Source organism: Lepidochelys olivacea (genome assembly GCF_965140295.1).
Source record: "Lepidochelys olivacea isolate rLepOli2 genome assembly, chromosome: 1".
NCBI lineage: Eukaryota > Metazoa > Chordata > Testudines > Cheloniidae > Lepidochelys > Lepidochelys olivacea.
The window spans coordinates 228,747,340-228,762,164 of record NC_140411.1 but is presented as its reverse complement, the minus strand read 5'-3'; the positions used below and the strand labels follow the sequence as shown (position 1 = coordinate 228,762,164).

Genomic DNA, 14,825 nt, shown 5'->3' with positions numbered 1-14,825 from the left:
GGCAAAATCTGCAGATGATACAAAATACTAAAGATAGTTAAGACCCAGGCAGACTGCGAAGAGCTACAAAAGGATCTCTCAAAACTGGGTGACTGGGCAACAAAATGGAAGATGAAATTTAATGTTGATAAATGCCAAGTAATACACATTGGAAAGCATAATCCTAACTATACATATACAGTGATGGGGTCTAAATTAGCTGTTACCACTCAAGAAAGAGATCCTGGAGTCATTGTGGATAGTTCGCTGAAAACATCCACTCAATGTGCAGTGGCAGTCAAAAAAAGCAAACAGAATGCTGGGAATAATTAAGAAAGGGATAGATAATAGGACAGAAAATGTCATGTTGCCTCTATATAAATCCATGGTTTGGCCACATCTTGAACACTGTGTGCAGATGTGGTTGCCCCATCTCAAAACAGATATATTGGAATTGGAAAAGGTTCAGAAAAGGGCAACAAAAATGATTAGGGGTATGGAAAGGCTTCCATATGAGGAGAGATTAATAAGACTGGGACTTTTCATCTTGGAAAAGAGACGGCTAAGGGGAGATATGATTGAGGTCTAAAAAAATCATGACTGGTGTAGAGAAAGTAGATAAAGAAGTGTTCTTTACTACTTCTCATAACACAAGAACTAGGGGTCACCAAATGAAATTAGTAGGCAGCAGGTTTAAAACAAATAAAAGGAAGTATTTCTTCACACAACATACAGTCAACCTGTGGAACTCCTTGCCAGAGAATGTTGTGAAGGCCAAGACCATAACAAGGTTCAAAAAAGAACTAGATAAATTCATGGAGGATAGGTCCATCAATGGCTATTAGCCAGGATGGGCAGAAATGGTGTCCCTAGCCTCTGTTTACCAGAAGCTGGGAATGAGCAACAGAGGATGGATCACTTGATGATTACCTGTTCTGTTCATTCCCTCTGGAGCACCTGGCACTGACCACTGTCAGAAGACAGGATACTGGGCTAGATGGACATTTGGTCTGACCTAGTAGGGCCATTCTTATGTTCTGGACTCTCCATCCTTAGAGGTTTTTAAGGCCCGGTTTGACAAAGCTATGGCTGGAATGATTTAATTGGGATTGGTCCTGCTTGAGCAGGGAGTTGGACTAGATGACCTCCTATGATTCTATGATTGGAATCCAGTCCTGATCAGTACTGACCAGTCATCTTTCCACTGGATACCTGTTGGGTTACTACTATGAAATTATTTCAGTGCCAAAGTCCTGTTCCTAATGGACAATGGTGTCCACATCACAACAAGCACCTTGTGGGCAGTCTCAGCAGATAGAATCAGCATAATCCAACAGACAGGGCACAAGACTGGGATTCATGAGATGTGGCTATGTTGTATGACCTTGGGCAAGTCACTTCACCTGTCAGTGCCTCAGATTCCCCTCCCAGCTTGCCTTCTCTATTTATATTGTAAGCTTGTTGGTGCAGTAACTGTCTCTAACTATGTGTTTTGTATCACCAGCATAATAGGATCCAGAAAAAAAGGATGGTTCCTGTGGTTAGGGTGCTAGCTGGGGACTCAGGAGATCTGGGTTCAATTCCGTGTTGCCCCAAACTTCCTGTGTGACCTCTGCAAGACAACTAGTCTCTCTGTGCTGCTGTGAAACAGGGATATAATAGTAATAGAGTTTGGTAATAATTAATCCCTTAAAGATTGTGAGGTGCTCAGATTCTGTAGTGATGGGTGCCATATAAGTAAACTGTACATTGGCCACATAACTTAGATAAATCTCAGTTGGAACCTCTAGGTACTTCTGTAATAGAAATAATAAATAATCATAACAGTGTAAAGGGCAAGAAGGCTGAACTACTGGCTTAGGCCAATAGGTGGTAAATTGAGAGAGAACAGAGTGGAGAAGCTTGTGTGGGGGAGAAAGAAACTTATCTCTAGAGCGTTCAATCCACCAACTTTCATCAAATTCATTTTCAAAAAAAGATTAAAATTACTCCCTTCAGACACTGCAAAACCCGAATAACTTCCCCATGATTATGTTATTACTAATCTGTAACGCAACTGGAATGAAGCAGTATAGTTCCCTTTACTGTTGCATTGTTAAAGCAGAAAAATATCACACTCATCTAGGATTATTTTTATTCTGAAGAGTAAGAAAATCACTTATTATCCCTAAACTCTGCTAGATTAAGGAATAATGGTGTGATCCACAAAGGTTCTTATGTACCTGAATCTCATATTTAGGCTCCACTGCAACCCACCAAACTCCAACTTGGCTGTCTCCTAACCCTATAGGTACCTAAACTCACTCTGGTGCCTAAATTTTATAGCAAAAGTTCTCTAGGCATCTAAATTCTGGCTCTGACCATGCACACTGTTGCCTTACCCTAGGCACCCAGACACCTCTCTCTCATCTAAGTCACAGAGTGATTCACAAACCAAGGGAGACAGGTGTACAGCTGCCTAAATCAAGTGCAGAGGCTCAATCCGGCAGAGGTGCTCAGAGGGCAACTACTGGATTGGCCCCCTCAGGTGAATTCACAGGAAGAGGAGGAGGAGGCTTTCCCTTATAAACTTTAGCCAAGTGGCTAGAGTACTCATCCAAGATATGGGAGACCCCTCATTCAAGGTCCCCTATCCTCCACCTTTCCTGGTTTGAGGATCAGAATCAGACATAGAAATCTTCTTGCTGGCCAAACTCCAAAAGAGGGGCAGGACTTAGCACACACCCCTCTTGTCAGCATCTCCCATGGGCTAGCTTAGGCAGCTGCCTCCTAGCATGCTGGCTTTGTGGATCACATTCTGAGGTGCCTATCTCTCCCCAATCTTAGTATAGGGAACCTAGGCTTTGTGGATCATAGTGTTGTTCCTATGGTTCTCTAGGTGCAACACTCAGGCCTTTTCTACACTACAGGGAAAAGTTGATCGAAGCGATGCAATTTGAGTTACGTGAATAGCATAACTCAAGTTGATGCATCTTAGATCTACTTACTGCGGGGTCCACACTACACGATGTCGATGGGAGATGTTCTCCTGTCGACTCCCCTTACTCTTCTCGATCTGGTGGAGTACAGGAGTCGATGGGTGAGCCATCTGTGGTCGATTAGCGGGTCTTCACTAGACCCACTAAATCGACCGCTGATGCATTGATCGCCGCACTTCGATCCCCAGGTAAGTGTAGACAAGCCCTCAGCATCTCAAACCCTAAGGCAGTGCCTTTTTGGATCTGGGTCTACATGACCCTAGAGAGTAAAGAATGTAGCAGCTGCCACTTTTCACCAAAGTCAAAGTTCACCCTAGGACAATTAAAAATGTAGGCCCCAACCCTGTGAGTAACTGCATACAAAAAACAACTCCTGAGCCCATGTGGAGACCTGTCTAGTCATTGGGGCCTGCCCACATGGAATCGCATGCAGGATCTGGGGCCCTACCAGGAAATGCATGTCTTCCCTTTCTCCTGCCCAAATTCCTCCCCCTACGATGTCCACCTACATTTCAAAGAAACAAAGGACAACTATATGAAGAGTATCCCACTGTGTTGTTATAATCATAAAAATGTCATTTGTGTTACTGTCAAGGTTCCTTCCTGACTCTGAACTCTAGGGTACAGATGTGGGGACCTGCATGAAAAACCCCCAGGCTTACTTTTACCGGCTTAGGTTAAAACTTCCCCATGGTACAAACTATTTTACCTTTTGTCCCTGGACTTTATTGCTGCCACCACCAAGCGTCTAACAAAATATAACAGGGAAAGAGCCCACTTGGAAACGTCTTTCCCCCCAAAATTCCCCCAAGCCCTACACCCTCTTTCCTGGGGAAGGCTTGATAAGAATCCTCACCAATTTGCATAGGTGAACACAGACCTAAACCCTTGGATCTTAAGAACAATGAAAAAAGCAATCAGGTTGTTAAAAGAAGAATTGTTAATTGAAGAAAAAGGAAAAGAATCACCTCTGTAAAATCAGGATGGTAAATACCGTACAGGGTAATCAAATTCAAAACATAGAGAATCCCTCTAGGCAAAACCTTAAGTTACAAAAAGACACAAAAACAGGAATATACATTCCATTCAGCACAACTTATTTTATCAGCCATCCAAACAAAACAGAATCTAACACATATCTAACTAGATTGCTTTACAGGAGTTCTGACCTGCATTCCTGCTCTGGTCCCGGCAAAAGCAACACACAGACAGACAGAGAGAACCCTTTATTTTCCCCCCTCCAGCTTTGAAAGTATCTTATCTCCTCATTGGTCATTTTGGTCAGGTGCCAGTGAGGTTATCTTTAGCTTCTTAACCCTTTACAGGTGAAAGGGTTTTTTCCTCTGGCCAGGAGGGATTTAAAGATGGTTAGCCCTCCCTTTATATTTATGACAGTTACAGTGCAAGATTTTTTACATGATTAGCACATAAACATATTTTCTTAATCTGATTAAATGCTTCTTAGCAGACATTTAGCACCAAAGGATGTTCTTTACAATACCATCAATTTCACTAGTATGCATCAAACAATACACCTAACAGCGTTCGACCAGTATTAAAGCTGATTTAAGAAATAATAACCATTTTAAAAATTACTTCCTATTGCTGAATAAATTATTCTAAAAGTTAACCCACACATAGCAAATGGCTTGCACATGCAGAAGAACTAAGTTCTTCAAGTTTGGTGGCCAAATTTTCAGATAGATGCCACAAACTAACACCTGTAAAGTGTGTATGAACATCCACCTACACAAACACAAGCCCCATTTTTCTGAACAAACTAGGTAACAGTGTGCCTGTCTAAACCCAAAACAAGAATACAATATGACCTAAGGTTGTACCACAAACTAGTGAGAAAAGCATGAAAATTCAAAGTTAAGACAAAGTCAGGTGACGCAGTGTGTTAGTGTATCAGATTTTCACCTCTGGAAAATGGAGTTCAAATTTAGCCTTTGGAAATATCTGACAGTTTGATGGTCTCATTTAATTAAGCTGTGAACAATGATCTGCGTTATATGATTTTAACATGACTGACAGATTCTGCTGAAGAAGAAAAACTCAGAATGGAATAGGAGACTTGCAGGGTCAGGACTAAGACACCTGGTAGATCTACATTGTGAAGATTGCCATGAACTTAAAAGCTGACTTGGTGACTATGTGTGCGTGTGTGTGATAAATTAAGAGGTGTGGGGTAGATCCTTTTATGGACACCCAGCCAGACAGTTAGCTATAAAATCCCTGTTAGTAGCTGTTCTCTACTTGCTTTACCTGTAAAGGGTTAAAAAGTCCATAGATAAAAGGAAGTGAGTGGGCACCTGACCAAAAGAGACAATGGGAAGGCTACAACTTTTTAAAATTAGGAAAAAAATTCCCCTTTGTCTGTCTGTGTTGTTTTCCCGGAGAGCAGAGACAGGGCTGGAACTATGCTGTAAGAGCTTGGGACAGGTACGAAAAATTATCAGATCATACCTAGAAACTACTCATTTGAAACCCCTGATATGTAAGTAGATCAGGAAATGTCCAGGACAGTGGTTCCCAAACTTGTTCCACTTGAACCACTGGTCTAGGAAGACGGGATTAGGTTTATCTCTTTTATTTCTTTATGGTTTGTGGACTCCTCTGTGCTAACCCCAGGTGCTTTTGTTTTGCTTGTAACCTTTAAGCTGGGCCTCAAGAAAGCTGTTCTTGATTCTTAATTTTTGTACTTGCTCTTTTTAGATCTAGCAATAGCCTGAGTTTTCAGATGTATTTTTTTCTTTTCTTTTTTTTAAATAAAATGTACCTTTTATAAGAATCAGATTGGGGTTTTGTGTTTTAAGAGGTTTGGGCATATGTTGTTTAATTAGCTGATTGCAACAGCTGATTTCCTTTGTTTTCTTTCTCAGCTCTTCCCTGGGGGGAGGGGAGGTGAAAGGTCTTGAGGGTACCCCACAGGAAGGAATTCCCAAGTGCGCCTTCCTGGGCCCTCAAAGGGGTTTTTGCACTTGGGTGGTGGCAGCACCTACCCATCCAAAGTTAGAGAAAAGCTGTAACCTTGGGAGTTTAATACAAGTATGGAGTGGCCAGTATTGATTTTTAGAATCCTTGCGGGCCCCCACCTTCTGCACTCAAAGTGCCAGAGTGGGGAATCAGCCATGACAGTGTGTCAACAATTGTGTTTGTAGGCACTAATACTGTGTGGAGGGATGGGGTCTATTAGCTTGCTGGGATGTTTTCTAAGCATTGTGCAGAGTGGTGGGGGCAGAGTCCCACCCTGTGAGCAGCCTTAGACTGGGACTGCTGTGAAGAGCCATCCCCTTAGGGCAGCGGCTGAATGTTCCTGCAGCCAACTTCTCTAATTCTCGATATCCTTGTGAGTTACTTATGTGCATGGGGGGCACACAGCATATATTACCAGGGCAAGAGCTAATTCTGGCAGCAAAGGGGTTTAATGACGGGGCTACTCAGAAGACCTTTCCCCACACCTCTCTCAGTGGCTCTTAAGAAATGGCTAGGTGATTTGTCCAATTGTATTTTTCCCTCCCTCCACTTGCAGCACTTGCGATCCCAAGAGCTGTCTGCTCCTCCTGTTCTCCCATCAACCAAGAGTTTTTATGCTTCTCCCACATTAGCTGCTGAGATCCCCTCTGGCCTAAAACCTGGCTGTTTAGAGGAGATTGCAAAGGAGGAATTTTCTCTTACTTGATGGGACACTATCAGCTTTCTATCTACTGTGCCTCATGCCTGATCAGCAAAGTAAGCCCAGCCCCTACTTTCAATCCAAAAGTGGAGGCAAGATTAGGAAACAGAAATAAAATGAATAAATTGAGGGGCTTACTCTAAAATCTGTTAATCTATGATACTTATATGGCCCCCCATTGCTTTGGAATAAATTGTATACTAAATCTCTAGTCTAAAGAATCTTTTAAAGGTTATTGTGCACATATTTATCTAGACCGTTTTAAGTAGATTTTGTTTCTCTGACAATCAATAATGTCTCTAAATCACTTTAAAATATATTGGGAAAACCAGGGCCTATGATGGAAGTGCTGACACATGGCAGTACAAACAGACATGTTATAATGAACGTACTTATATTTAATCCTATCTATATTTAAAAATTGCATATCTAGGTTGAAAGGGGTCCCCTTATCGTTTTATGCCCATTTTTTCTGCTGAGTTTCATTTAGCATTTCATCCCCTTTAGATACCACTCAAGATGACCATGCATGCATGCTGATCCCCTTAAATGATTTCCAGCAGAAACCAATGTTCAGAAACTCATAACATTATATTTCATGCCCTTGCCCTTTCCCATACTTTGCAGACACAGAGGGAAAAACTGCACTATGCCAGTAATCTCATTTACTGCTATCAGCTTGCCTCCCTAACCCAGGCAGCAGAAGGCTGTCATTATACCCCATCTCACAATCTTTGTACATTTCAAAAGAAAATCTGCTTTTCAGAGCCATTAAAAAAAGGAAGCAGTCATTGGTTACTCTACCAATAGTGACACCCTCAAGTGAGGCTCTAACATTGGTAACTAAGGTGTGTGTTATTGCTATTGATCTAAAATTCCTACTCTGGAACAGAATCAAAATTTCTGCATGTAAAACAAGAATAGACCTTTTTCTAGGTTTTTTTGACTGGAGAAAAAAAGAATCATAGAACAATTTAATTCTGTTAGAGAAGTAGCAATCATTCACACTAACCAAGGTCCAAAGGTAACTTACATTTTTATATATTCATTTTTAATATTTGTAACTATTCTTATTCATGCCTGTCAACTATATTTTATTCAAAGGGATGTAAATACTACAGTATTAAGTGTATCTCCTGAGTGCTACACGGCCTTGCTATTGTATAGCTTTCTATTACTGTAAATTTTTGACAAATCAGAAATGCAGAATCATAAAATTAAAGTTGTAAGAAACTTTGCACAGTGAAGGCCATTTAGCAAGAGCTCAAACACAGTGAAGCAAATGCAAGTCCCAAATGTAGGGCAATGTTCCCATTGCTATTCTGGTTACAGCAAACCTCAGCTTGAAATGAAATTGTTCTAGAAAGAAAAATAAATAACTATGGGACAAATACTGGTTTGGAAGATCATAGAGCAAGTGAACACTCCCTGTCAGCACAGAACAGAGATTCCTCTGCACAGGGAAACACAATGGGATCTGGTATGGAAGATGGGCAGGGCCAACCTTCCCTTTGAAGGGGGATGCAGGCAGCCCTGGGGTTATTGCAGCTGCTACAAGTCTTACCAGGAAAGATTCTTCCCTTCTAAGAACCCTAGGTCCTGCCAGAGGCGACCAGTTCCCAAGCCCACTACTCAAAGGCTACGTCTACATTTATGGCCATGTGTAGAGTGTTTATACCCTGCTAGCATGGGTATAAATGGCAGTTGTAGAGAGCGAGACACAGTTTAGGCAAGTAGAGTGCCCTACACACGTGACCCTGCAGGCTCTCTATGACCAAACAGTGCCTCTCACATCTACACTGCTACTTATAGCAGTGAAGGGTCCTGCTGACTCCTATCTCCAGAAACCTTTCCCTGGTGAAGTGAAAGTCTCCAGCAGCAGGTAAGGGCTCTCGCAGTGGGGAGCAGCCAGACCCTTTCCCTGCTGCCAGAGCCTGTTAACTCTATTAAAGTCAATGATGTTGTACAACAATAAACAAGGGAAGGATTTAGTTCCCAAGGTGGACTGACATGCTCTCCCATTTGCTAATCAGTGAGTTAACTCAACTGGGTTTGTTGTCTTTCAATATGCGAAGTGATGGGCATTCTCTCCACAGGATTTGGAGTGATGCTCCACAGCCCATAGACTTCAGAGAGTTTCAGACTTTCCAGCATCACTTTTGTTTTACACATGCCTTCAATTATAGTTTGACTCTCGAAGGTATCTCCTCTAGTTCACATTTTATTCTTCTCTCACCCTGGTAAGAGACTCTAAGGGTAGCCTTTGCAGGGACTGTAATGGGTAAGGAGAGGTCAGGGTATGGGAATAGACATTCCTGATAACCTCTTTTGTGCAGAAAGGAATTTTGTAGCTGCAGACCCCACTGCTCTCCCACTCTTCACATGGACTGACTGGGTCCTCACTCTAGCCTGGAGTCTGTTGAATTAGACTTATAAGTGCGAGGGGTAATAACTCACATCCTTATCTCACCAGGTTTAAAGCACAGACTTTGCATTTACTGTTTTTCTCTTATCTGAGGCTTTGTTAGTGTCATTTCACCCTGTTTTGATATGCTTTTATTGGCGTAAGAATTCCCACCATGTGGTTTGTTTGGTTTTTGGATGTGAGGATGCTTCTAGTGACCAGGCCAGGTTTCTCTCTTGTTCTGCAAACTCTTCGTTAACATCTGTGCAATGTTTCAATTAAATGAGCACTATGGGAAAACCTACCAACTGCCCTGAGAGTACAACAAACAGCTTGGCAGCATGTCAGCTCATATACATTTTGTTTCTGCTTGTTTCTCACCTGAACCTTGCTAGATAGAAGAACCACACTGTCACACCAGAAAGGTGAAACACTTGTGCCATGAGGGACAATCACATCAGTTCCTCAGAAGGCTCCATCTCTCCCTGTCTCTGTTCAGGCTGAACAGGCACACAGAGTAGCCGAGCACCACCACATCTCTTAAAATTAATTATTTTTAAAAATCTGTTTCCTTACACATGAAAAAAGTGCCAGGGAGGACAAACAAACTGGAGAAAACAAATTTAAAATGGAAACAACAGTAATTTAGGGTTTGACCTGCACCGTACTCCCGCTGGCCTCTGCGGTCCAGCTCAGCCCAGGCAGCACTACCTTCCTCCACCATGGTTCTGTTCCCCAGGTCATACTAGCCCGCAGGTGTTCTCCTCATCTCAGGCCAGTCAGACAGCCCCTCTCCCTGCACTTCAGACCAGCCGCTGCAGCGCCCTGCTATGCTCCCTCTCCTCCTCCCATTACCCACACTGTGACAGACCAGCCCTACTCTCTCAGCAGCACTCCCCACTTCAGGGCCCCCTTCCAACGCCGCACACCTCTCGCGGCCTCCCCCCGCCCTGGTCTCCCCGCTGCCTCACCCCTGCCCTCCCCGGCCAGCAGGATTACGCGGCCGCGCCCTCCTCCCGCCCCCCAGTCAGAGCCCCCAGTGCGGCTGCAGCCCCGCCCCTGGCCCCGCGCCCCGCCCCGCCCCGCGGACTCGGCGGAGGCAGCCGGCTGAGCCCGCCGCTGGCAGAGCGCGGCGCAGCGGGGGCTGCCTGCGACTCCTACCTGGGAGCGGGAGCCGAGCTCGGGCGCTCTCCGGGCGGTCACCAGCTTGGCCGTGGTCTGCAGGTTGATGGGGGCGCTCTGCGGGGGCTCCACGCCGGCCGCGCTGCAGCCCAGCCCCCCGTTGATGTGCGCGGTCACCATCGCGATGGGCGCCTTGGCCGGCAGGACGGAGATGGCCAGGCTCTGGCTCTGGCTGCCGCCGCCGGCGGGCGCTCTGAGAAGCGCAGGGACCCCGCCGCCGGGCTTGGTGTTTCCGCTGCCCCCGCTTCCCACCAGCACCGCCGCGGGGCAGCTCCGCACCGCCAGCTTCTGCCACAGGGAGAAGGAGAGAGAGAAGCGCGAGCGTCACCACCGGCCCTGACCCCGCAGCGGCACAATCCCCTGCCCCCCGGCCCCCGGCCCGGCCCGGGGCGGAGAGGAGAGGAGAGGAGCCGAGGGGCGCCTTGGCACCGCCGCGAGCGCATGGCAACGTCTGCAGCCAGCCCGGCTCTGCCCGGGCGCTGCGGCAGCAGCCCAGAGGCGGCACTGCCCCCTCCCGACGGAGCCCTGACCCGGAGCAGCCCTGCCTGCCACTGCCGCCTGCTCCAGCCGGGGGCGCCCCACCGAGAGCCTGGCTGCCTGTGCCTTCTGCCTCCGGGCTACCTCATGCTCCCGGAGCCGGGCTGTGCACCAGGAGAGAACAGAGACGCAGAGCCAGCGGCTACCAGCGCTGGCATTTCTGAAAGGATGAAGGCGAGCTGGCCAGATCTTTAGCATCATTCTCTTCCCCCTCCCCAGGTTGCTGTTAACAACGCGCTGGCTTAGTGTAGATTTTTATTTGTCTGATCAAATTCTTTACCTGTTAAAGTGGATTTTTACGGGTGGGTTTGTTTGTCTGGGAGGAATAGGGGAGAGAGTTGCTTAATTCTTTCTAACAAATGTATTTGAGCATAAGCTTTCATAAGCTACAGCTCACTTCATCAGATGCATCGCTGTAGCTCCCGAAAACTTATGCGCAAATAAATTGGTTAGTCTCTAAGGTGCCACAAGTACTCCTTTTCTTTTTGCGGATACAGACTAACACGGCTGCTACTCTGAAACCTGTCTTAATTCCTCCTGAATCACCTTCTGAAGGGGTTTTGGTTGTGCAGTTCGACAACACCGAGCACAAGGTCCGTGACTAGTGGCCACATCACTACACGTGATAAATAATAATTGATAAAAAGATTTCAGAGCAGGCTAGCCAGTATTTTCAAACTGTCATCTTTCATTACACTGCAAACCACATTACATCTTCCAGTCTCACCCTACACTTTTTAGTTTCCCAATTCTTCAGATTTCCTCTAGGATTTACACATTTTACTTTTCTATATCTTGTCACCGCATTTTTTAAATGTGCATTTTCTTTAAGATTTTTTAAAATAACTTACATTATTTTTCAAGCTATTGGGGTCATGCATTCTAATGAAAGCCAAAAAACCTGTTACTTTTTAAGGCATATAAAAATGTCACAGTTGTCAAAAGATATTAATATTGCTGAGACCTTATAAATAGCTATTTTCTTTTGGATCAGGTTGTCTTCTACTATTCCATGTTATGCTGACATGCTCATGCCTTTATAGTTGCCAAAGTACTGGATACAAGAGACTCGTGTCAAACCTGTTTTCATCTTTATCTCATTTTAGCTGTATTAAACATAATCACTCATATTCAGAGTAAGATACAGCTTTCTGACTAAGATTGCAGCTTTGCAGTAATATTGTTTCATTTTATATCATATGTGATATATCATGAAAAGCTCATAATGGAGACCATGGGCAAAATTCTGCTTTCAGTTACAACAATATAAATCTGTTACTTAGAAATAAATAGAGGTGGGGGGGGAGGTGAAATCCTCACTCTATTCAATTCAATTCACAGCTGCTTGTGTGTCCATGTGCCATTCACTTTAATGGGGCCAGGATTTCCAGTAGTGTAAGTGAGAGCAGCATACGTCCCCTGCATCTACATTTTACTTGTTTGTCATATTTATAACTGGATTTTAATGTCTACCCTAAGAAGTTCCCAATATTTAGATTGCCAGGATGGGAAACTTCACATCACAGAAATGTACAAATATGCTGTTCTGCTACATACTTTCACGATAAGCATATGGACATTCATTGTTTTCCTCATATAACATTTAAAAAGGTACCAGAATACTTTAAATTTTCTCTGACTCAATTCAACAGAACAAGCAAAACTGAAGATATGCAGTATTTGGAACAACAGTGGAAACAAAAGCAAGTTAAGAAGCAAGCAGGATACTTTCCTTACACAGTTTAATACTCAATAATTGCTTTTCAACTTGCTGCAAAGGGGAAGAATAGAGACAATACAAAGCAGAAATTGTGTACAATTAAAATGTTTAGCTGTTCCTTGATTCACATTAATATCAGCCTTATTTTCCATGGTGATCCACACATCCCACTGAGAGACATATTAATAATAGTTTCTTTCTGACACTATTTTCATAATAAACTGATGAAAATGCCTATTTGTATATCTGCACCAGAAATAGCTGAAACATGATTAGTTTTGTTGTTTGTTTTAAATTCTAACTCAGAGCAAACATTAAGTGGTTCTTATGGTTGACCCCTCTGAATTTTTCCTTGTTAAAGGGATATTTGTATTCCCCTTTAAGGATAAGTTTTGACTTCTATCCTTAAGAAACGTAAATGCAGAGAAGAATGTTGCCACTATATTAAACCTGAAATAACCAACCAACTTATTCCAAATACTTCCACTAAGTGGACAAAACAATACTTCTTATGATGAATATACTGAAATTATTTGTTTAAAAAGGCATGAATTTTAGAAGCTAGATGTGGAAACATATCTGAGTGGTAGATATTGAAAGATTAGTTGCAGAAAGCTAAACTCACCTGTTTGGAAGAGGTGACATTTTTCATTTGTGTCTGATTGAACTGTTCCATGGAAAATGCATCTAATAACACTAAAACATCTCACTTAGATTCTTTTGGTAAAAGAATAGAAACTATATGTTTTTTCTTTTTTAAAGAACCTTTTTTTTAAATGTTATATCCCAGGAAGTGCTGATAAAGGCATCTCGGCAGAAACAATAGAGTGTAGTATGAGAGGTTAAAAAAATCCCCAACAAAACCTACATTTGCTGTATTATATTTCTGCCAAATTAATTAAGAATATTCTTGTTTCTAAAAGACACAATATCTCCATTTTGGGAATCAGTCAGCATAACATATTCTCTGACACTTTTGGAATGATGAATAATAAGAATCTAAGCATGCTTTGGGCATAACAGTCAAAAACATGTACGGTCATAATAGGGGAGCCAAAAAAAATATTGGCTCTAAATGCTGGAAAGCAGCACACTGCTTCTCATCTACACATATCAGTCCCCACAATACACCAGTTTTGAAGCAGCGCCTTTTCAATAGCAGCACAACTTTCATTTTCACTGCAGGATGCCAGAGGCAAACTGGAGTTTGAGATATGTATGCCAGTCACATGCAAACACACTTCAGTGTGCTGGAAAGCTGCTGCTTGTTTATGATTTTCTGTATTCTGCATGGCAGATTCCTCTTCTTAGATTTCAACTATACAAAGCAGTGCTAATATTTTTTTCCCAAATGTATCAAAATAGCTTTACCCTATTGTTTGTTTTTAAATGCAAAAAATTGTGTTCCACACAGGTCTGTGCTCACAAAGGTTTGTAGGATGTGGGGGAAACAGGAATGCAAGAGTTTTACTCTCATTTCAGGACATTTGGAATAAGTGAGGCTCCTACCTGCTACTCAGATGCTAATTATTAAACAGATTGCTGAGTTTCATATTAAAGAAAAGGGAATAGGGGTTTGAAGAATGCTGCTTTCAGAAGCCACAGGCAAAAGCAAATAGCTATTGTGTCTCAGTACAGATGCTGGAACAAACATGCACCGACACCCGCATTGGGGAGTTGATATTACCATTCACTGTAAGTTAAGGTTTCAGTTTCTCCACTTTTACTCTGTTGTAGTTTACATCATTTTTTGGTAACCTTACAAGGTCTGATGTGCCGTGTATATCAATAGTAATCCACACATGTACCTATGCAGATTGTTAAGTAAGAATGTGATCAAATTCTAAAACATATACTCTGCTACTGATTATCTTCCCCTGTGGCAGTGACTTTAAACTGATACAACAAGCCTGCCAACAAACCTTCATGTTTCCAAACTAAGATGTGACCTGTATAAAAGGGACTTAGAATTCACTGCCCATTGCTGTCTATATTGTAACCACTTCTGCTTTAGATGTAGACTTTGTTCCAGTAATCCTTCCAGAATGATATTGTCTGACAATGCACTTTTGCTATGAAAAATTGCAATTGTTTCCAGAGCAACATCTATTATTTTCCTGAGCTGGCCTAGAAGGAAAAATGTTGTGTATGAGAGTTTGTCCAGCTCTCAGAAGAATGGTAACCTATTATAAAACCAAAGCGAAGGCCTACCAATTAATAATTTAATATTTGTCACAAACCTAAGGCACTGCATGTGAGATAGCTGAATAGAGATTCCCTCAGAGAGGAGGGTCTTGACCTCTGTTAATTTACTCAGTTCTCACAATAAAACTCAGTTGAACAATT

The 14,825-nt window shown here is 43.0% G+C and overlaps 1 protein-coding gene across 6 annotated transcripts in view; it reads right to left on the bottom strand.

The window, feature by feature from the left end:
* Positions 1 to 14,825, bottom strand: part of PHF21B (PHD finger protein 21B) — a 205,438-nt gene that overhangs the window by 62,898 nt on the left and 127,715 nt on the right. For 4 of the 6 annotated variants that reach the window (XM_084651644.1, XM_084651643.1, XM_084651645.1 and 1 more), the window contains one exon: positions 10,202 to 10,510. The exons of the other annotated variants lie outside the window; for them this stretch is intronic. In XM_084651644.1, coding sequence (XP_084507770.1) covers positions 10,202 to 10,510 — 309 coding nt within the window. The remainder of the gene's footprint in view (positions 1 to 10,201; positions 10,511 to 14,825) is intronic. 6 annotated transcript variants of the gene reach the window in all.